The sequence below is a fragment of the Eulemur rufifrons genome, chromosome 7, assembly GCF_041146395.1.
Source record: "Eulemur rufifrons isolate Redbay chromosome 7, OSU_ERuf_1, whole genome shotgun sequence".
Lineage (NCBI taxonomy): Eukaryota > Metazoa > Chordata > Mammalia > Primates > Lemuridae > Eulemur > Eulemur rufifrons.
In genome coordinates this window covers 52,521,469-52,545,061 of record NC_090989.1, presented here as the reverse complement: position 1 = coordinate 52,545,061, position 23,593 = coordinate 52,521,469, and the positions used below count along the sequence as shown (strand labels likewise).

Below are 23,593 nucleotides of genomic sequence, written 5' to 3'. Positions count from 1 at the left end.
AGTGAAAGATGAAAAGTACAATGTAAAAAAAAATAGCAGGAGGGAGAGAGAAAAACTGGTGTAAAAGTCCAGCTCAATCAACGAAAAAAGGAAAGGAGTTTGGATCACTACGGGAGAGAACTAACTATGAGCTGCAACTAAGTGATGGTTCTAGCTCCCAGTGGAAGGGTCAGGGGAGATTCGTCAAGATTTTCTATGATATTGACCTATGCTTTCTTAGGCATCATGCTAGAGCAAAGAGCAAAGACCCTGGAGTTCAAATCTTGGCTCTGACACGAAATAACTGTGTGCTTTTGGCAAGTTAATTAACTGTCTGTACATCATTAAAATGGGACTAAAAAGGCCCACCTGGGACAGCTAATTTAAGGATTAACTTTAATGAGCTCTCCTCCTTAAAAACTCCTAGTAAATAAACAGGCTCTTAACAAAGGTTCGTTCCAATTCTATTTTATGCATTTTGTAAAACTGTCTGTGTTGGATTTCTAAACCTAATGTTAGATTTTTCACGGCAAGAGTGCAGGCAATGTATGTTCTACCCCTAACTCCATGGGCCACCTTCTGAACTATGAACCTAGATGATGCCTAAGCAATAATTAATTGGTGTGCAACCCAGGTACAGTTACATTAAGCTCACAGGCAGAGGGCTGGCTGGTAGATCTGCTTTAAGAGGTAAGGGCTAACGTTACAACTAAGACTCCCCACTGTGATCTGTCTTTCTACATATTAGGAACACTACCCACTTGTTAGGTTGATGGTGAAATTCTAGTAATCAATGTTGTTCTTTCTAATGGGAGGTTAAAAAAATAACTTTTACTTATGTTATTTTTTCTATGCCTGCTATCTAACTTACGCAGCCATACTTCAAGAACTACCTCATTTATTCATTCACCCATTAACGTAACAGGTACTGTTTAAGCAAGCTGGAGACATGACCAATAAAACCAGTGTTTTGCTTTCAAAGTATACTGGAAAGAGACAGAAGCATGAGCAAATAATGACAGGCTAATGTGGGAGCTGGTGTAAGAGGTATGCACACAGAGTGCGGGGGCAACGTGGAACGTGCTGCCTTGCTATCAGGACTGAGCACAAAGGACCAGGGCCTAGGGCTGGAGGGAGGACCAGCCATTCACGGGAGAGGAACAAAGGCACAAAGGCAAGAACTGGGCTCATCTGGAAAAGAGCAAGTGATTCCACTTGCAACTCTAGGGCAGGGAGTGTGGAGGGCTGGGAAAGGTGAGAGTGTGCAAGTCTGCCGTGGCTCTCTGTGGTCGCAGACTGGGTCATGGAAGGCTGGGTTAACAGAGCAATGGTGTGACCACAGTCATGTTCAGAAACGAAAGCAGGCGGCAGCAGTGAGGGAGACTGCGTGGTAGCCTTTTTTGAGCCCTGAAGTATGATCCTCCTTTGAATTCTTACATCACCTCTGATTTCCATAATTCACAGGGAAATTAAGTAACATTCAGGCAGATATTTGCACGTGTGTGTGTTTGTTCTCTACACCTGACCATAAAACTCCTTGAGTGGAGAAGTCTCTGTGCACTATCTCCCTCGGAGACTTTGGTGGGTTTTAACAATGTCAGTCAGCATTCACTTTGCTGTTAGGAACTTGTAGTGTACACATGAAAAGGAATTTGACTTCTTGGAAATATCTAGAGGCTGTTTGTGAGGAAGCACGAGACTGTAATGTGGCAGGTAAAGAATAAGAAGCAAACCAAGCTCACACGGGGCCTCCAGGTTTACGTGGATGTGAAAAAGGAGCAGGGCCCACAGGTGTCTATCCAAGGCGTGCTAGGTGTCAAGCTCTTTTGTACCAAAGATTGAAAGTCTAAGAAAGCAACTCATCCATAGGTAATCCACTTTGAATAAAAATATAAAATACCTGAATTTACAAAAAGGCTTTTTTGCCTTCCCAAAAGATCCATTAAGCAGCAGAATACCCAATTATACACTTAGAAATTAATATGTTTTCTGTGGGGCTTTGTTGAGTTCAAAGGGTTTTCACATCTGTGATCTCGTCTGATCCTTACAACTTTGTAATTCTTTGGGGATATCATTATGCTCAATGTAAGATGAGAAAACTAGGGTCCAGAGAACTAAATGACTTTGTAGCAAATCACAGAGAGTTGAAGAAAAATCCAGGCCTGTCTGCCTACCATGAGTCGGATACCAAGATGCTCTTTCCCCTGAACCACACTGTGTTCTGACAGCTGGTACTACCACTGCCACCAACACCATCCTCACATGCCAGCACCGGGATCCTCTATTCATCCCATGTAACACCTCTGAATGAGTGACACCTACCCTCGTTTTATAGAAGAAATAACCCAGGGCAGAGAGGTCTTGCTCAAGATCTTTCAGTTTGCAGGTGATGGAGCTAGGACTTAAACCCCGGTCTGTGATATGACTCCAGAGCTCATGCCTAATGGTTAGATAACACTACCTCCCTGTTCTCAGGCTTTTTATGGAAATGAAGTTTAGCCACAGGATAATATATTCAACATAAAATAACCTGGCTGGCTATATTCCCTTATATTTTCTCACACTATTCATTAGGATATATGCTTTTGTATATAAAGCCCATATAAATAATCAGGCTCTTGAACCAAGTATGAACCCCAATGCACTGTGAAAAATGTCACAAAACATGTCAAAAAGGTCGATTTGCATTCTGCATTGCTCTCCGTCCGTGTTCCACCACTAACCTGTGCACATTCTCCATGGCTGCCACTTCAGCCAGCGCAGCGAGGCTAAAGAAGGCAGACACGGCAGGCATTTCTGGAGTACTGCTCCGCGTCTCCCCCGCCTCGGTGTTGTGTGAGCATTCGTCATTGCAGTCTGTCTCGGCTGCTTTAGGGAGACTCCTCTGCAGTTGTTCCTTTGGTTTGTCATCTGTAACACAAGAGAGATCCATCATGAGAAGATCACTTTGTTCTCTCCAGAGAAGAGACTCTGAGAAAACGTTGTGCCAGACAATGTGAAAAGTGCTAACATTCTCTGCTGTTCGCTTCTGCTATCCATTGAATATTAAGGCTTTTATAGGATCTCTTCTCCCATGGTAACAAAGCTCTTTATTAAGCTCAATTGCAACTATGGACAGCACTATGCCCTGCAGTTGAGCTGAAGAGAAACTGTGTCATATCCAAGGTCAAATAATGGGTCAGTCTTGGAGTGGGATGGAAAAATGAGCACTGGCCAAAACAAAATGCAACGGACTTCTGCAGAGGGCCCGCAGACATGGTAAAAGGGCCCTTAAAAACCCAAACGACTAAACCTTTCTCATGAATCCATAGCATACCCTGCTATGGCAACTTGGACACTGGGTGTGCTGTGACACTAACACTCAGGATGGCCCAAACAGCAGGTTAATCAATCCTAATGAGGTCCCAAGTTGTTATTTTGCTCTGAAGAGCTACTGGAAAGAAGACAAAGGGCCCTCTAGTATTTATAAAGAGGTAGAATGAAATGCTATGCAAACATGCCTCCTGGAAATGAGTACACTTTATCACATAGCCGTTATAAAGGAGGAGAAATTTTTTACAATGGGTTAAAAAATTTTAAATATAGAAAGCAATTGATGAAAGCTATAAATGTTATACATTAGAATATGAAAGTTGTATGGTGCTTTTCTACGTAAAATGGAGTATTTCCCCAAATCTTTCACTCTTCCTACAAGTGAAAATGAAATGAGGATACAACAGTCTACAAAATGAAAGTCGCAGAAGAGAGCCCAGACTGGAAAGGGAAGCGGGGAGGGGCCGTGCTGGACTAACATGAGGACATCTGGATTTGAGCCCTCATGCTACTTCCACTTCGTTGAACATACTTGGACAAAAAGTTTCACCTTTTTGAGTTTTAGCTCTTATACAACAGGGCAAAATTCAAGGTCTTTAATATGCTCTATAGTTCTAATAATCTATGTATACAAAACACAAGGAAAAATGCACAAAATTCCCGCATTGTCCTCTAATTCTAACTCAGCAAACAATTCATCTCTATTCATATACATATTAACCCAAATCAGATAAAATGAAATGTTCAAGGTACAGAAAGGCAACAGCTAAGACCACTAATGCCTAGCTGGTATAGCACCCCAAGATTCTGGGGGTGGTTTTCAGTACCACTCACTGGCCCCTCGGGTAATTCTGCTATGGAGGCCACCAAGAATAGCAAACAGACCACAGGCCACGGCTGAGAATGCGGAAACACTGGTTGGCTGGATTAGACCAGAGAACTCAAGAAATCTAGAAGCATTCTCAAGCTCCCTTAGTGGTCTGAATCAGCTTTACAGGAAATGCTGGATGCATTCTAAGGTTTGAACACCTGATAATCTGGCTTGTAGTAACGTGAACAGCAGATAATGGATAAAATGGATTCATCTAGTATCTTTAAAAGTCTAGGCTCTCCTGGAATTTACTTAATCAAGACTTTGTGCATGTTAAGAAAGAGAAGGGGAAGCTGACAGTCCTAAAAACTACCTTTCCTTTATAGGAATTCAGATATGCTCTTGGAAAAATACGTGTGATTTTAAAACTCAGAATGAAACACATTTGGGGGTCTGCAGAAAACTGCAAAACAGAGCCACTTTTCAACAAGGAATCACAGCTGGCTGACAGTTATTCACTGGCCACCGTGGCCATGGTGGTCACCTGCTTGCTCTGGTTATCTCTGTCTAGAGCTCCCTCTTCTTACCCAGCGTGCCTCCTGCTGGTGATACCCGGCCATCTGCTGTCCTGACAAGGTGTGTGATCTTGGTTTTCCTTGCTTTTCTCTTTTGGCTGCCCACCAAAGGTTCTTGTGTCGTCGTTGGCTCTGGAGTGTTGGGAATGGATGGGGTATTTTTAACCTTATGAACAGGCTCTGTGGTGTTTTTGTCTTCTGAAAATATGGCTGAAACAGGACAAACCATATATAGTTACACACAGAAACACAAGGCACCAACACTGCTCTAAGAAGGAAACATTTCTACATGTCTGACTCATCTGAATGGAGAATTTCCATTCAGAGTTTCTAAAGTATTGATGGAAAAAAGAAATAACACACTGCCTATAATTTATTTACTACTTACTGATATTTACTTTGATAAATTAAGTGCAGAGGATTAAGATACCTTTTCTCTTTCTTTTTACATTTTCTAAGTCTTTGGCTTTTATAGGTTGGGGGGGAGGATAATGTATGCAAATCTGAATAAATTATGTGCCCAGAGACCACATGTCCCAGTTGTTACCAGGGCCCCTAACTGAGATCCTTTCGGCCAGTTGGTCTAGAGAGGATAGTAAAAGAAGTTTTTTTCTTCTGAGGACACTAAGATTAAATATGTGCTTCTTAAATTTATATTTATGGTTGTTTTCAAAAGCATCAGGTTGGGCTGCTCAGAAAAGAATTGTGAAGCCTGACCTTCTTTTATGCATATTGATGGCTCAGTAAGGACAGGACAAACACTGGTGAAGCCAGGATGCAAATGAAAGAAACTCCCATTCACTGAATTCTAGGACAAGGTGAATGTGCTTAGTGAAATAATTTAATGAAGTCTCACATATCAGCAGGACTCACGGAGAGGCAAAGTTTTAGGTATCCTAATTGTAACACCAATAAATCATTTAATAGCACATCCTTGTATCCTGAGTCACTGGGTCAAGAGTAAGGAAGACACTCGCCACCACACACTTTACTGTTGGTTTAAACAGATTGGGAACGCGTGCATCTTTTCTTATTTACTCATTTACTTAGAAGTTCACCACTCCCCCTCGTAATTTAAAAGTAAGAAAAGAACATGGAGATACGAGGTTAGTAAATGTTTAGGCGCATATACATGTAGTCAAGTTTCATGATTGGGAGTTTTTTTTTTTTTTATTCCAGTGACCTAAGGGCTTATACTCAAGGAAAAGAACATTAAAAAAAAATTTAAAACTATCCAGTCTCTTAGGATAAGCATAGAAATCATTTTTGACAAAGAAGTAGTAAGTGTGGATCAGAAAATTAAGGTCTGACATGACCATCTCCAAGCAAACTAAACCCAGAAGATAAAGGAAGGTGGATCTGAAGGTAGATGTCGGCACTAAAGTAATATATGTATAATATAGGAAGGAAAGAAGCTAAAATAAGAGCAAAAGAACAGAGCAAGAATAACTCTGGGTATGAAAAAATACACTTGTTGGTATAAATACTTGCATAGACCTCATTTAAAATTTTTAATCTAAGGCCGGGCGCGGTGGCTCACGCCTGTAATCCTAGCACTCTGGGAGGCCGAGGTGGGCGGATCGTTTGAGCTCAGGAGTTCGAGACCAGCCTGAGCAAGAGCGAGACCCCATCTCTACTAAAAATAGAAAGAAATTATATGGACAGCTAAAAATATATATAGAAAAAATTAGCCGGGCATGGTGGCGCATGCCTGTAGTCCCAGCTACTCGGGAGGCTGAGACAGGAGGATCGCTTGAGCTCAGGAGTTTGAGGTTGCTGTGAGCTAGGCTGACGCCACGGCACTCACTCTAGCCTGGGCAACAGAGTGAGACTTTGTCTCAAAAAAAAAAAAAAAAAAAAAAAAAAATTTTTAATCTAGCTCTCTAATGGGTTTAGGTATATCCTTAAGAAAGAAGGGCTACAAATTAATGAGATCTTTTGTGCTAGAAATCATGGCACCTTGTCTTTAAAAGATATCTGAAAAGAAGAGGCTGATTCCAGGGTTCACATTCCAAAACAAGTGGGAAATAATTTCAATTACATCAAAAGAGTATGTAAGGCAGAAATCAAACCATGATTTGTGGTTTGGCCTTACCTCAGTATTGCATAACAGATGGCTGTGTGGGGACAGCCTTAAGATAACAGTTATTTAAAAAAAACTACTTGGCAATGCTCCCAAACACCTTTTCAAGCAAGTAATCAAAAATCAGAAATAAAGAATTATTTTAAATTGGCATATCTATACCCAGGTCAAACAGATCTACCTCAAAGATGAACTAATTTACTCATTTAGTCTTAAAATATTTATACTTTGATATTTAGCTTAACATAGGCCAGTGGTGGTATATATTTTAAGATTTTTTTTTTAGTTTCAACTTCAATAAAAGTTTCCAGTAAAATAAAAGATAATTTGGTTAGAAACACTCCAAGGATGTTTCATGACTCTGCTTTAGCCTTAAAATTCAAAGCCTCCTAAAAGTACAAAGAAGCCAACGTCTGAATTTACAATGAGCATTAAATAACTTCTACTGGACATTCACAAGTTTCAACATTTCTAGTTTCTTCTCCAGATCCCTTCTGATTACAGAGGGAGTCTTGCGTACCTCTCTGGCACGATCACTACATTGCAGATGGACATTCCAGAAAGAGCATTAACCTCTTCCCTTTTCTACTTCCTCTTCCCAGAAAAATCCAGAACTTTTGAAAATAAGGGTATAGCAGGGTTCTGCAGAGGGAAAGGTGCATTATGTCTTACATCAGAAGAACTGATTACAGAAAGAAGTACCAATGAGGTAAAACAAAACGCATGGATACTAGAAAAAGCCCAAGTCAGTTGGATGACCTGATTTTCACACAGAGACCACAGGGTAATGGAAATAACACCAACACAGAGACACTGGAATTGTACTCCTGACTTTTTAAATTACTAACTGCTGGACCATGGGTCTCAGTTTCTTCCTGTAGAGATGGAGGTTGGCCTACGTTAGCTCTAAAGGAGATATTTAGCCCTAAAATAATGTTGGTTTTGGCACACAGTCCACAGTCAGGGCCCTGCCGGGGAAAAGCAAGCCCCTAGTCAGCTCCAGAGTCACAGCCTGGGGAACCGTATTCCCTCGACTACCTCTGGATTGTTTTTTATTTTGGTGAGTTTTCAAATGGTTTTGTTTCTATTCAATGATTGTTCCTTTTCTAGTCTGTTCAAGATGAACTGGTAAAAACACAGTAAGAAGCCCAGGGCACAGATGCAAAGGGACTGATTGCAAATGGGAGGTATGGTTCAGGCCTAAAAGCACTGGGACTAGGCAGGGCAAGCTCAGAAACTAGCAGCCAAGGAGCCCAAAGGTCCTAGGCAAGGCAGCCAAAAGAAAACAGCAATGCTCACGTCCCAGGGGTCCACGTACTGGAAGATGATGAAGGAGTGAATCAGGTTGCAGACCAAGTGGAAGAGGCAAAAAAAAAGAAAGAAAGAAAGAAAAGAATAGAATACACCGGAGTTTCTTATAAGTCTCTGAAAAGGAGCTAATACCACTTATCTAAAAGTCTCCTCTAAACCTACTGTTAGATCAAGAAGTAATCATGGGCCCTAAAGATCATCCACATTTGGACAACATATGTAATGTGACTTTGTTAGAGTCCGGAAGAGGAGGTAAAGGTCTGGCCCCGTATTTTGACCCAGGGTTTAACACCAGAACATACTGTCTTGTTTGATGGTTTAGATGGAGGACAGCCCTCAGGGTCAGTCTAGGGGGAACCTTCACCTAAGACAGAAGAACTGAGGAAGGCAGGTGAGGCTGAGTCCAAGATGGATCTGTATGGGATGAAACAGTATATCTCAGTCCAGCCACACTGGCAAAGCAAAGCTTGGTGGTGAGGAACAAGAAATGAAAAAAGCTCAGAGAGGGAAACAAGCAGGAAAGTTGAGGACAAAGATAACAAGCCAGTTCTTCCCCCTCCCTGCCCCCACCTAATGGAAAAGGGAGAAAAAGAAAGGCTTTGTCATCCAAAAACAAATTAGTCATTTCTCTTCCAGCTTTTAATTGAACACACAAAACTACACAAGCACTGCAGAACAAGTCCACAGGGCTAGTTTTTTACATTCGACAATAACCATAACACACTTGGAGCGTATCATCTGAGAGTGATAATGCGAGCTCACTCCTGGAGCCATGTCAGGAACGTTGCAATAAGGGACGGTCTTGTTTTCCAAACTCTGATCCCAAACTGTGGAGTAAGTTTTTTGGGAAAGCAGCACTGCTCTTCTATTGTACCCCAGGAGGCCACTAGAGTGCTCCAGAATCATGAATTCACATTCCAACTGGGGGGACTCAAACTTGCACTGAAATTATTATAGCCAGATCTGGAATCTCATTGTCTTTGGTAGGTCTCCCATGAGCTGAAACAGCAGTTAGATGCTGAACGGAACACAGGAAAAAGAACCAAATGAATGAGCCTTATCTAAGATCCTGGGAGACTTTGCTGAAGTTCTATAGCAACTATTTTAAACTTGAAAAAAGAGATCAAGTTAGTCTGGGCACTGTGGATCGTCTGTGAAAATCTAATTATAAACCAGAGTTCTTCCTGTCTGCAATTAGATTTATATGTTGCAAAGAAACTAATCTTGTGGAGATTCCTAGTCTGAGGTTTTGGGGGTCTTTATAAGATATCATTTATGTTTTCAACATCTGAACCAAATGAGGGTTAAGAGTTTATCGATATGTCTGAAAAATTGAAACAGTAATGGCCAATGTGCTTAAGTAAAGACCTGGTTTCTTCCCTTCCTGTTTCTGTTGGTTGGGTTTCAATTCCTTACCATGTATTTGGGGCTGATAAACCCTCCTTACTTCACTGGGAATGCTGTCAACATGAAATTTAAAAAAAATATCTATTTATGTGAAAGCCCTCTGTCAACTGTAAGTGATAATAAGTATTAATTATCATCACCATTATTGCAATTAGAAATCTCTATTTTAAAGCATGAGCATATGACACCATAACTTAGGTAGAAAAATAAACATCACAGAGGTAGGTGGTCTTGGTTTATTTGAAAATTTTACCTTTTATTCTAGGCAGTAGGAAATCTTTCTATTTTTGGAAATAGAAAAAAAATTTCAGAAAGTGGTTTATAACCATTTTGCATTTTAAAAGCATATGGAAAATGCTTAAGACAGATCATAAGCTTAGCATTTAAACCTCAGATTACTAAGCATCTAAAGATTTCTGATATTTTGGGGAAAAATGAATTCCAAGATAGTTCTACGTAAAGTTATACACAAAGTTATACTTTACAAAGTGGTGTAAAGAAAGCATAAGTGAATTTTAAGTTATCCACTTCAATGGGAGTCAGGAACAACTGAACAGCTACATGGCTTCAGTTGAACCAACATTTCTATTAGATACATCAGCTGCAAACCATTCCCATCTAACCTTTGTGTAGGATGGCTTACCCATGTTAAAATTATTCTATATTATGATTTCATTTTATGTCCCTCTACATTTATACCCTCCAAGGCAAAGTTTTAATAAGCAGTGATACAGCCATAGGTGAGGATAACGTAAAGGGCTTAGATAATTCACAAAGCACATAGCCACAGACCAAACAAGTAAATGTTGAGGATGATACGAAAATAAATAACTGAAAAAGGTTACCTTAAGTTACTAGTAATTTCTGATGCCCAAATTGATTCCTTTTTTTCCTGGCCATGTAAAATGAGTTTGCACTCTGTACTAAATAAAGGACCTACATTTTTCAGTGCATGTTCTCCAAAGTTTTATTTCATATGCATTAATAATAAATATAACTAAATATCACCAATAATAACACTATTCCTCCTAAGCTTGGGATTGCCTGTAATACTCAAAATTGATTTACTTTTCAGTCCCTAGATAGGCAGAAAATTAGGACTGCAGAAGACGGTGCTTCTAGCATTACAACACTTAGTTCAAGGTATCACAATAATAAAATCATCAAGTGTTTGAGGGGAAATAGAATTTACAATCTATGTATTACTACATCTGCTCATTCACCCAATCCCTCAACACACGAATTACATATGTACTTACTACCAATGTGGAGAGTGAATCCTAGTGAGGATAAATAATTTGTCCTACTGAAAATGGCTGATTAGTGGCAGATCTGAGACTAGAACCCAGATCTTTGAATTCCTAGGTAAGTGCTCTTTCTACCACATTGCACAGGCTCTGGTACCTCTGCAGGGTTTTCAGTGTTTAAAAAATGAAACAAAGTATACATTAATAGAACAGTATCATTTCAAGTAAAGAGTAAAGTAACCTTAAATACCTTTCAGATTCCTCTGATAGTTCATCAGTGCCTTACATTTACCAAAACTGTACGGAATATATTTATAAATATATTTTATTTTAAAATCTATTTTAGAAAGCTACTGTATCAATTTGGGGATATTAGGATTTACTGCTATGAAGAGCACAATTCATATATTGTTATGCCAGCACTTGAGCAGAAATAATATTCCATAGAGGTTATGAATGTGAATTAATACGTCAGAAAACAAAACAGATGTACTGCTGACATTTTCTGTAAAAGTAAAATGATATAAAAGCAGACATGGCTGATGGGAACTGTGCCTACTAAACCAAAAATGTTTGTTTAGTATTAACTCAAATACTTTTGCTAAATATCTTAAAAACATGAGTATTTCTGATAAATGACTTAGGCCAAACATGCATTTTAATTTTTTCCTAATTTTCAATACAGGAACAAGAGCATATTTGGGAGTCAAGAGATGTGGACTAGGTCATCAAATTCCTATTTCAACCATAAGTAAATGGAAGGGGTCAAAACTGGATGATCTCTAAAACCCCTTCTAGTTTTCAAATGAAGCAACTCCTAATTAAGCATTACAAAAACATTCAGCCCTTTTAAAATTCAGTTCTTTTAAAAATATCTACAATGAATAAAAGGAAATCAATAGGAAGAAAGGAGGGATGGTTCCCCCTTAACCATCACAGAAATGAGCATTCACCTAAGGGTTCAATATTTAACAGTAATTAGATAAAGTCACAAATAAATATGGCTATGGGAAATTTCAAAATAAAATCTGCACCTAGGACTAATGACATGACTAGTTAATATCGGATTTTCTTTGGCTATACATATGCCTCAGGGGCGTTCTATTTTAATATACTTAGAGGTACAGGGTGGTGGGCTAGGGAAAACATTCAGGTGACAAATCACTGCTGCAGGCCAGCGCATGCCCATCCAACCAGGGGAGCCCCACGATTCCCTGCACAACCCCTCTGAACATCAGCACCTGCCTGCAACAGGAACTGCACGGCTGAATATGTTTAGTTATAAAAAACCCTAATCTCTGGTTAATCCAAGTCAAAGTTTACAAATCCCCCTTTGACAAATTAACACCACATGACACATAGCTTAACTCTTGGCAGGAGCCCCCCCAAATAGTAGTTTTGTTATGAAAATTAAAAATAACCTAATCACAAACATACAGGTCTAATGCTATTGGGTGAATTATGCCTTTTTTAAGCCTATAAAAATTATGCCATTTTCAACTTAGACTACCTGAAGTTAAACAATGAATACTGCTTGCTTTACCTTCTGCAGGGTGAATGGCATCCAAGAAGAGTTGCTTGTTTGACCATTTATCCCCACTTCCTAAAAAACATAAAAAAGGAAAGGAAAGTGAATACTCTTGGGCACACAAATTATAAAAACAAAACAATATACAAAATAAGAAATATGAAACATCACACAAATGAAGCAGAATTTTATTTCAATTATTTAATTCTCAAAATGGCATTTGCAAACTAAAATAATTAGGCTATACAGGAAATGGATTAAAAATAAACATTTTTTTTGTCTTTTATGAAAAACACTATTAGATAATTTCTGCAACTTTAATCAAGGTAATTTGAAAATCAGTAAAAGGGAATGACTAAAGCATTTTACCTAGAGAATAACGTTTCTTCACTGGAAGCAGAGGAAAAATAATGTCAATATACAAAACAAAATCAAAAAGCTGAGTAGAGGTGAAAATAAAGCCCAAATTATATAAAAGGTTACACATACAGGAACAAGCAGGCACATATGTCTACACATGGAAGACAGCTGCATTTAAAGCCTCATTCAAAAACCACGAAATGCTTCACATCTGGCCATGCAAGTAGGATGCAAATGGGCATCAGATGAGTAGGTATATGGTACTCGCGACACTAACATGCATGGAAATGCTGAAGACAGCTCCATCTCCAGAACGCTTGGCTGTATTGAGCCAGATGGGAAGACTTGTCTTTTATGTGAAAGAAGAATAGGAGTCCTGAACTATGAGAAGAAAGAGATCTTAAAATGAGTCCTGAAGAGATTCAAGGACTCATCAAGATCATAGCAACGAGACACATGTTCAGAGTAAAGGGCGGGTAGGTTCCTACTGCCCTCTGGAAACAGGTATGTGACTGAAGGAGGTGGGAGGAAGAGTCTGGCAAACGATGAAGTATAAAGATGAGGGAAAAAAAGACATAGGTTACAACTTAGGAGTAGAGGAAAAGGTCCACAAGGATCCTCAAGTGTCAGAGAAAGTATATGAATGGTGGGTCTTTCATATGAATATGACTGGTAAGATTTCAGGAAGTGGAAAAAATGTGGTCATGGTATGAGGGTTGCCAAACGTGAGAAAAAGAAGAACAAAGAAAATAAATGGATAAGTGGTCAAGAAGACTAAATTGCAAACGCATCAAATACAGATGAGAAGAAGCAATTTTAGGATTCATATGGAACTCTGAAAATAGAGACAAATGTGGATTTGAATAGGAATCCAAGTGAAGGAGATTTGCAATTAGCTGCAGTCTAGAAAGAATGAATATGCCCGCGTCAGGCGCGGAAGGCACAGAAGCAAGCACAGGGGAGGGAAAGGTGAGGGCGGTGCACGGAAGCATTGCTCAAAGATGAGTTCACAATGGAGGTGACCAAGAACCCTTAATGGAGGGTGGAAGGCACCAATACCTTTTTCCGGAACATTAGGCTTCTCCTTTTTGTGCTTATATTTGCTGACAATTTTGTGGAATAAGTTCTTTTTCTGAGACTGGAAAGGACCTACAGACAATATTAATATAAATATATTTCAAATTCACAATGTTTCATAAAACAATATTGTGTGTTTTTCAACAATTACACCCTCCTCCCTCCTGTGCCACAAGCAAACTGAGTCGCAAGAAATGTCATCCTGCATCTTCACTCACTTAACTGATGCTCAGCCCCCTTCTTTACGCTTATTTAAAACCCAGTGAGATTTTCTTTAGAAATGTATTGGGCAGAAGCCTCCATTAGGGCTGGGACTCCTACGCAGAAACTGCAGATTTAGTGAGTAGAAACAGACTACAACCAATAATAGCAGAGTGGCCATAGTCTGTAGTGAGAAAAGATTTTACTTTAGCCTAAATGCCATGAAGGAAAGGATGGCATGTATTCATCTCTCCTAAGAAACTGATTTTGCACAACAAGGACAGCACTTTCAGGCCACAAGGTGAACTGTCAGGACAGCATTAGATAGCTTTCTGGCCTTTTCTGAAAATATTCTAGGAAGAAAAACTGATTTTAAAATAGAAAATATTTGCCAAAAAACTTTTCTGGGTGGGAGGGAGAGAAGTTTCAGATTCTATCTTAGTATTCTCAGATGAAGAAAACAGAATTGAGATTTTTCAGTTAACAATCAGAGACACCAACACAGCATTGACCTCCTCAAAGCAGGTTGCTTTCTACACCTTGTAGATATTCCTATGTGAAACTGACTTAATAATGTTATATAACTTCTGTTTCTTCATCTGTAAATGAGATCATAATAGTGCCTAACTCACAGGTTGGCATAAGGATTAAAAAACCCAGAAGCTTCATAAGCTGTCCCCGAAGTATCTTCTCACCTACCGGCACCTGCCCCTATATGCTCTGCCTTCTGGACAGAGGTGAATCACCTTATGTTCCCATCTCGTCAGTTCCTCCACCTGTGCGTTAGCCCCACCCTCCCTATCCGGCTCAACATCATCATTTCTCCCTCTCTTAGTGGGCCATTCCATCAATATACAAACATGCATTATTTCTCCCAACTTAAAAAAAAGGGTGATGGCTTATACCTAAACTTCCCTCACATCAGTTACTGCCCCAGTTTGCAGTACAATTCTCCACGGAAGGGTTGCCCCTATTCACTGTTTCCAATTTCTCCCCTTCCATTCTGTCTTAAACCCACTCCAACCAGGTTCTGTCCTTGCCACTCAGGGTCATCAATGACCCCCATACTGTGAAGACCAGTTATGGATCCTTATCATACTAGGCTGTCTGTGTAGCTTCTGACATTGCTGACCACTCCGGCCACACTCTCTGTCTTGAATACTTCCGGCTTCTGGGATCCACCTTTTCTTGTTTTCTCTCCTCCTTCACTGACCTTTCCCTTTGTCTCCCCTTTGCCCTCCTCTCCTCTTTTCCCTGACTTCTTAATTTTGGAATGCTCTGGGCTTGGTCCTTGTCCTCTTTGCTATTTATTCTCACTCCTCTGGTGATTACCTCTAGTCTCAGGGCTTTAAATACCAGCTCCAGGCTGATGACTCACAATGTATCACTGCAGCTAGGCCTCTTCTATTTTGCATATTTGAAAAGCCAGCAATCTTCCGCTATCCAGCAAGGACCTGTGAGAGTCAGGGCCCCATCACCTCTGTAATCTCATATCCTGCCGCTCCCCAGCAACTTCACTTCTCTCCAGTGGCACTGGCCTCCTGCCTGTTCCCTGCACAAGCAGTCTCAGTCCTGATTTTAGGACCTCTGCACCTCTAGTACCTCCACCTAGAAAATGATCTTCCCCAGATATCCAAGTGGCTAACTTTCTTACCTCCTTTGAGCCTTTGCTCAAATATCTCAAGGCTACCCTATGTAAAACTACAACCCAACCCCAAGCCCATCACTGGTGAGCTCCCTTTCCCTCACAAACCTATTATTTTATCTGATTGTTAAAAACAGCTTTATTGAAATATAATTCATATACCATACAATTCACCTATTTAAAGCATACAATTCAATGGTTCTTATATTCACAGATATTTGCAACTATCACCAACTTTAGAACAATTCATCACTTCAAAAATAAATTTCATACCTTTTAGTTATCACCTCTCCTATACCTGTATTCCCTCTATCCCTAAGCAATACTATCTACTGTCTGTCTCTATAGATTTGCCTATTCTAGAAATTTCATATAAATGGAATCATATATGATTTGGTTTTTGACTGGCTTCTTGACTTAGCATAACGTTTTCAAAGTTCTTTCATGCTGTAGCCCATATCAGGCTGAATAATATTCCATTGTATGTATGTAACACACTTTTTGTTTATCCATTTGATAGCTGATGGACACTTGGATTGTTTCCACTTTTGGCTATTAGGAATAATGATGTTATAAACATTCATGTATGAGCTTTTGTGAGGACCTATGCGTTCATTTCTTCCTGGGCGTATATTATACCTAGAGGTGGACTTGCTGGGTTATATGTTAACTCTATGTATAACATTTTGGGGAACTGGAAGACTATTTAATGAAGCAGCTGCACCATTTTACATTCTTACTAGCATATAAGAGTTTCAATTTCTCCACATCTTTGGCAACATTTGTTATTATCTGTCCTTTTCATTATGGCCATCCTAAGGATGTGAAGTGGTATCTTTCCCATTGTGGTTTTCATTTGTACTTCCCTGGTGACTGATGATGTCATGCAAATTTGCATGTACTTACTGGCCATGTACTAACTGTATACCTTCTTTGGTGAAATGTCTATGCAGATCATTTGCCCATTTTTAAATTGTCTTTTTTACTGTTGAGTTGTGTTCTTTATATATCCTAGATAAAAGTCCCGTATCAGATATATGATTTGCAAATATTTTCTCCCATTTTGTGGGACATCTTTTCACTTTCTTGGCAGTATTCTTTGAAGCACAAAGGTTTTAAACTTTGATACAGTTCAATTTATCTATTTTGTCTTTGTTGCTTGGGCTTTTGGTATCATACCTAAGGATTCACTGACAAATCTGGCCACGAAAATTTGTCCCTATGTTTTTTTGGAAAAGTTTTATAGTTTTAGCTCTTATTTTTGAGGCTTTGATCCATTTTTAGTTAAATTTTGTGCATTATATAACTGAGGGTCCAACTTCATTCTTTTGCACGTAGATATCCAGTTGTTCCAGCACCATTTTTTGAAAAGACTATACTATTCCTATTGAATAGCTTTGGCACCCTTGCTGAAAATCAGTTGACCAAAAATGTACAGGTTTATTTCTAGACCCTCAAATTCTATTCTATATGTCTGTCTTTATGTCAATACAACACTGTCTTGATTACTGTTGTTTTGTAGTTTTGAAATTATCTACTATTTTTTTCTTTTCTTTCTTAAGATTATTTTGGTTATGATTCTATTGCAATTCCATATTAATTTTAGGCTTTATTCATCAATTTCTACAAAGAAGTCAGCTGGGATTCTGAGAGGGATTGGGTTTAATCTGTTGATCAATTTAGGGGAATGAGTCTATCTTAACAACATGGAATCCTCCAATCCATGAACATGGGACATTTTTCCATTTATTTCTATCATCTTTTTTTAAACTTTGTTTTAAACTTTGCTTTATAGTGCTCATTGTCTTGTACATCTTTTGCTAAATTTAGTCCTAAGTACTTGATTCTTTATAATGCTATTGTGAAAGAAATTGTTTTCCTAATTTCATTTTTGGATTATTCATTGCAAGTGTATGGAAATACAATTTTTGTCCAATAATCTTATATCCTGCAACCCTACTGAACTCACGTATTAGCTATAATAGACTGTAGTAGTTTTTTGTGAATTTCTTAGAATTTTCCATATTCAAAATCATGTCATGTGAGAACAAAGACAGTAATACTTCTTCCTTTCCAATGTAGATATCTTGTTTCTTTTTCTTGCTTAAATGGCCTGGCTAGAAACTCCAGTATGTTCAATAGAAGTGGCTGTCTTATGCCTAGGCTTAGAGTAAAATCATCCAATATTTTACCATAAAGTATGATGTTAGCTGTATTTTTTATCATTGTCTTTTATCAGATTGGGGAAGTTCCCTTCTATTACTACTTTGTTGAGTGTTTCTATCATGAAAGCATGTTGAATTCTGTCAAATGCTTTTTATGTATCTACTGAGATGATCAAGTGGTTTTTGTTTTTTATTCTATTAATGTAGTATATTACATTAATTGATTTTTGGATCCTCCCTCCCTCCCTTCCTTTCTTCCTCCCTCCCTGCCCCCTCTCCAGATTTTTGGATGTTAAACCAACCTCGAGTCCAGGGGTAAAATGCCACTTAGTCATGGTGTACAATTCTTCTTATATGTTCTTGGATTTGGTTTGCTAGTATTTTGTTGAGGATTTTTGTGTCTATATTTATAAGAAGTGTTGATCTGTAGTTTTCATTTCTTATTATATAATGTCTTTGTATCCTATGATTGTCTTGTAATGTATTTGACATTAAGATAATATGGGCCTCACAGAATGAGTTGGGAAGTGCTCGTTCTTCTTCTAAGTTTTGGATTCATTTGTGAAGAACTGGAATTAATTCTTTAAATATTTGGTAGAATCCAGCAGTTAAGCTAAACTATCTGTGCCTGGGCTTTTTTTGTCTGGGTACTTTTTTGATTACTAATTCAGTCTCTTTACTATAGTTAGAGGTCTATACAGATTGTCTACTTTTTCTTAAGTCACTTTTAGTAGTTTGTGTCTTTCTAGGAATTGTTGGTTTCATATAGGTGATCTAATTTATTGGCATATAATTGTTCATAGTATTCTTTTATAATCCTTTTCAATTCTGTATAGTTGATAATAATCTCCTCTATTTCATTTCTGATTCTAATGATACGAATCTTTTCTCTTTTCTCTTAGTCAATCTAGCTAAATGTTTCACAATTTTGTTGTTCTTTCCAAAAACTACTTTTTGGTTTCACTGACTTTTCTCTATAGTTTTTCTATTTTTTATTTAATTCATTTCATTTCATTTCATTTCATTTCATTTCATTTCTAATCATCATTATTATCTTCCTTCTGCTTCCTTTAGGTTTAGTTTGCTCTTCTTTTTCCAGTGTCTTAAGGTGGCAGGCTACGTTACTGAGTTGAGATCTTTCTTCTTTCTTAATATAGGCATGTAGAGCTATAAATTTTCCTTTCAGAGTTGTTTTACCTGTATCCCTTAAGTTTCGTTATGCTGTGTCTTCATTTTTATTCATCTCAAAGTATTTTCTGATTTCCCTTCTGATTTCTTCTTTGACATATTGAAAGTGCGCTGTTTAATTTCTACAAGTGAGTTTCCCAAATTTTTTCACACTAGTTATTTTTAATTTCATTCCAGTGATCAAGGAACATACTTAGTATTATTTCAATCTTTTTAAAATTACTGGTTTGTTTTATGGCCTAGTATATGATCTATTCTGGAGATTGTTCCATGTGCACTTGAGGAGAATGTACATTCTGTTAATGTTGGGGAGAGTGCTCTATATATGCCTGTTAATTTTAGTTGGTTTATAGTGTTGCTCAAGTCTTCTTTCCTGTTGATCTTTCGCCTACCTGCTCTATCAACCTATTCTTTTTCCATAGTATGTTTCACCTTCAAACAAGTTGTATATTTTGCTCATTGTTTAGGCTTATTTATTGTCTGGTCCCCCCACTATAATATAACCTCCATGGCAGTAGAGTTCTTTATTTTCATTCACAGATATAATCTAAGTGCCTAGAATGGTGCTTGCACATGACAGGTTCTCAATAAATATTTATTTCATGAATAAAGCTCTTAAAGCACTGCTTATCACAAAGTAAGACCTCAAGAAATGACAGCTGTTGCTGTTACTACGATATCATAAATCTATGCAAGTGTTTTTTGATGACGTCACCAAGCTATTCTTCTAAATAACCAATAGCAAACATTTCTGAATAGGCTGGTGGTGGTTTAAAATGGAACTAGAAGATTAACAAGTACAAAGAAAATATATTGTATGTACACACTACACTAATACTACAGGTATTCTCTATAATCTATTTGCAGTCACTGCTTCATATATTTTATATAGCCCAGGAAATTGCAGGCTGGTGCACCTGAATGATACACAGGCAGTTATGGAAAACATATGTAGGAGAAAGCAGAAAAACAACTCTGAGACTTCTCAGGATCATATAGATCCTAGTGATTTACCTGTAGGAAAATAATTTAATAAAATAAGGGATTGGCTCATTGGGAGAATGATACAAAGAAGTGGTTCACAGAAGCAAACAGATTTGATATATAAAATGGGTTAGGAAAGAAGAAAAGGATGTATCTTTTCAGACCCAATCATAGTTAGAGAAATCTAAAAAGTACAATTTAAATACAAAGCTAAAGACAGAGCTTGTCAATTTTTAACATAAAAAAAAGAACATTCATAATGGGTTTTATATATACAAGAACTTCTGTAAACTTATATTTTTAAAATTCCTTGCCCCTAGACACCCCCAAAACTATACCTATAAGACTACTCTAAGTAAATGACAACTTCAGATAAAAAAAAGAAGTGACAAACTTGAAAAGAGAAATAGATAAGATTTAATTGCAGTCACTGAAAAGCAGCAATTTTAGAGTCAAGAAGTGAACACTTTGATTTCTGCTCACCAGCATGGCACATATGTTGGGTATTTTGTCTAAAGAAAATAAAGTCAAAATTTATAATAAATAGCAAATATAAGGAAATTTGCTACTACTTTTCTTTAGTCAATTGTTATAGTAGCATAGAAGTGTCCATGGAGGAGAAAAAAAGGTAGAAAGTGAAAAGCAGAGAAAGGGGTCTTAGAAGGAATCATTCAGAAAACAAAGAATAGGCACTTGTCTTTCTGTCCCATCTCTTTCCCTATTTAAATATCTTGAGAGGATATCTGCATCAGCTTCAGCTTCCTTATGACAAAACCACTCATTGCTGGTATGCTTGGGTCTCCATTTAATTTGTTGGGCAGATGGCCTATATTCTGAAGGTATCAATCTCCTTTGCACCCCACCTTCACAGCTGGGTAGAGAGTATTCGGGCCAAACCACAAGCCAAGAGAATGAGAGGGATGCCAGAGAGCCATTAACAATAACCTTTCCAAAACATTATTGTTGTTCAGAGTTTGCTGAAAAATGAACATTTTAGGGGTGAGAAGCTGTGGTGACACAGAAGCCATTTCAGTGTCAGCTTAGTATGGTACTTTTTCAAGGTCAGTGAGAAAGGTGAATTAAGTGAAACCTGCTCTTTAGAACTGTTGTCAGAAACAAATGTCAGGCATAATTCCAACAGTGGTATCTTTTGCCCAAGTTTACAGTTTCATATTTTAACCTATAAAAGGAGTGGGAATGGGGGAGGGGGGTTCCTCTAAAACTAGGCTGCCATTTTTGCATTAGACACACAGTAACCAATGAAACAATAAATTCCTTTGCAATAGTTTCCAACAATGTGCTCCCAGCTGCTGGGTGTGTGGATCTACCCACTTGAATTAAGTTCCCTGAATCAATCAGCCACAATCAAGTTAAGCTATATTGAAAAGGAGGAGCCACCTCATTGGGCTGGACATGCATGCTTTGTTAAAGAACTCAAGATTATAACAGGTATACCTTTTATACTTGCAAACATGCTGTCACCATGTTCCTGAAAAAGTTTGGTAGCAGTGAAGACTCTCAAACAGTTGAAATACAGAGTTCTGCCCAATGCGGAAGCTATAACTTCCTAATAGAATCTCAATTCTCTAAATCTGAAAGTAACATCAGGTTGGCTCAATCCCAAACAGGGGATTCTGTCTTCAACCTTTAATTTTGTAAACATGCTTCTTTCATTACCACTGTTATTTTTTAAAAAAAACCTCAAATCCTTAGTCATTTTTAATTTCATCTTAAAATAGACGTGTAGATTGAAAAAAATAAAATGAGAAGGACCAACAGTATGTTTGATAGTGGGCCAAGGACTATGTAAAGATAGAAGGGATAAAGGAGGAGAAGTGAAGTCCAGAATCAAGATGGGCCATAATTTAAACACTTTAAATTGAACTCCATTTACTTTTTCTCCATGATCCTACTTCCATTTGAAAATTACTATCCTGCGGGGACCTCGGACTTCTGATAGTTTGTAAACAATACTTTTACATTAGCAGTGTACTTAAAATAGTGTATGAGAAAAATCTCTTAAAAAGTTACAATTAAATTTAAACATAATTTAAAGCTTTCTTTTAAAAATATATGCAAATAACTATGAGAGATAACCCGGAAAACACTGTAAGATTGGGCTGATTCAGCTGAACTGTATTGTGAGTTAGATGAATTATAATTTACTGGATAATTTATTCTTAGAAGCAAAGGAAAAATTCTATTCCTAATCATCATGCTCTGTTCTACTACAACACAGTCCAAGCCCAGTTGAAGGAAAGTGGCATTTAAAGTTATTTTCATCCCTTCTCATTGTAGAGTTTTTGACAAGACCATTACACAGACATAAGGGACTGGATAGTTGGGGGACGATGAGAAGGGGGAAGAGACTACTTGGAAATACAGAGATGAGTATGGGAAAATAGAGAAATAAATCTAAGCAGATAATATGGCTCTGAGACATATAACTGTCTAAATGCATATGTAACCATTTCTTATAGAAATTACATCTCAGAAACATTCTATACATTTTATGTAACCTGAAGTACCTAAAATGCTACCTAGTATAAGCCAGGAAAAAATATAATGAATGTTAACAAATATAGAAGAAAATAAAATACAGACAAATGGCAAATTGTTGAGGAAAAATGAGGTTTCTGATGGACATATGCTCTTTTACTAATTACCCACTGATCTCATACACAGTGTTTGCTTGGAATGATTCATTATGCAAAGGTGCAAAGGTTCTAGAGTCTAAGAAAACAATCTCTATCCCCTAAAGATCAGGCAATTACAGCACAGCTGGTATGATAATTTCATTAATAATAACTTGTAATCTAGTATATTGGTGCTGCTAATGCCAAATTACAATCAGTCACAAATACTACTTTAGTTTACTAAATAGAGAATATATTATTTAATTTCTGCTTTATTTTAATTGCATTTTGTTCCATGAGTTGGAAAGTAGAGCAAAATCTAAAGTCTTGGAACGTTTCCCACGTTTTATGTAATTACTGATATACTATATAAGAACCAGTTACTTTGTGGCTTGAGAGGCATAATAGAAGAGTTAAGATGATATTGTATAAAGTATAATCCAAAGCTCCAAAAATCCATTTCACATCAAAAGAAATACTGCTAATCTCAGTTAGGAGAGGAAAATCATGTAACAGACAACTAAGACCCAAGAGAAGGTCTCAAGAAAATAGATCCTAACTTCAGGGTTTTACAGCTTTACAAAAATAAATCTATTGTTACATTCCCTGAGAGATAATTCGGCCAACTTCAGAACTCTAACGTGAATGTTTTGAACTACATGGAGTAGAAGAAGAAACCCTCTAGCGCATCAATCAGTTTAGTCCCATTTTATTGGCTTGTCAGGTATTTATCAGCAACTTTAAATCCAAGAATTATGGGAACTCAAGGTACCTGGCATCTTTGGGCTCACGGACTACTTTTCCTATTCCTAAATATCTCTGGGGTACACAGACTGTCATTTCCTTTGGTAATCCATTACGGTGCTCAGCTACCTATCTGTCAACAAGTCTACTTTATTTCTTTCCTACCTATCTTGGAAGATCTCAGTACAATCCTATTTTATTTTCCCAGATGAGCAAACCTGGTGATGCAACAATATTTCTTTTTTAGTTCTTTATTCACTAGATTTGTTTTTATTAACCACAGAGGAAAACTGAGCTAATTCTAAAAATGACTTTTATGTACCTCCCTGCCTTTAAGCAC

General features: G+C 37.8%; 1 protein-coding gene across 5 annotated transcripts in view; it reads right to left on the bottom strand.

Moving 5' to 3' along the window:
- BBX (BBX high mobility group box domain containing) overlaps positions 1–23,593 on the bottom strand; it is a 264,448-nt gene that overhangs the window by 7,466 nt on the left and 233,389 nt on the right. For 2 of the 5 annotated variants that reach the window (XM_069475077.1, XM_069475079.1), the window contains 4 exons: positions 13,673–13,762; positions 12,269–12,328; positions 4,690–4,887; positions 2,703–2,889 (listed from right to left, as the gene is read on the bottom strand). In XM_069475077.1, the coding sequence (XP_069331178.1) occupies positions 2,703–2,889; positions 4,690–4,887; positions 12,269–12,328; positions 13,673–13,762 (535 nt within the window). Of the gene's footprint in view, positions 1–2,702; positions 2,890–4,689; positions 4,888–12,235; positions 12,329–13,672; positions 13,763–23,593 lie in introns of all 5 variants that reach the window. The other 3 variants (XM_069475075.1, XM_069475076.1, XM_069475078.1) reach the window with 2 other exon arrangements.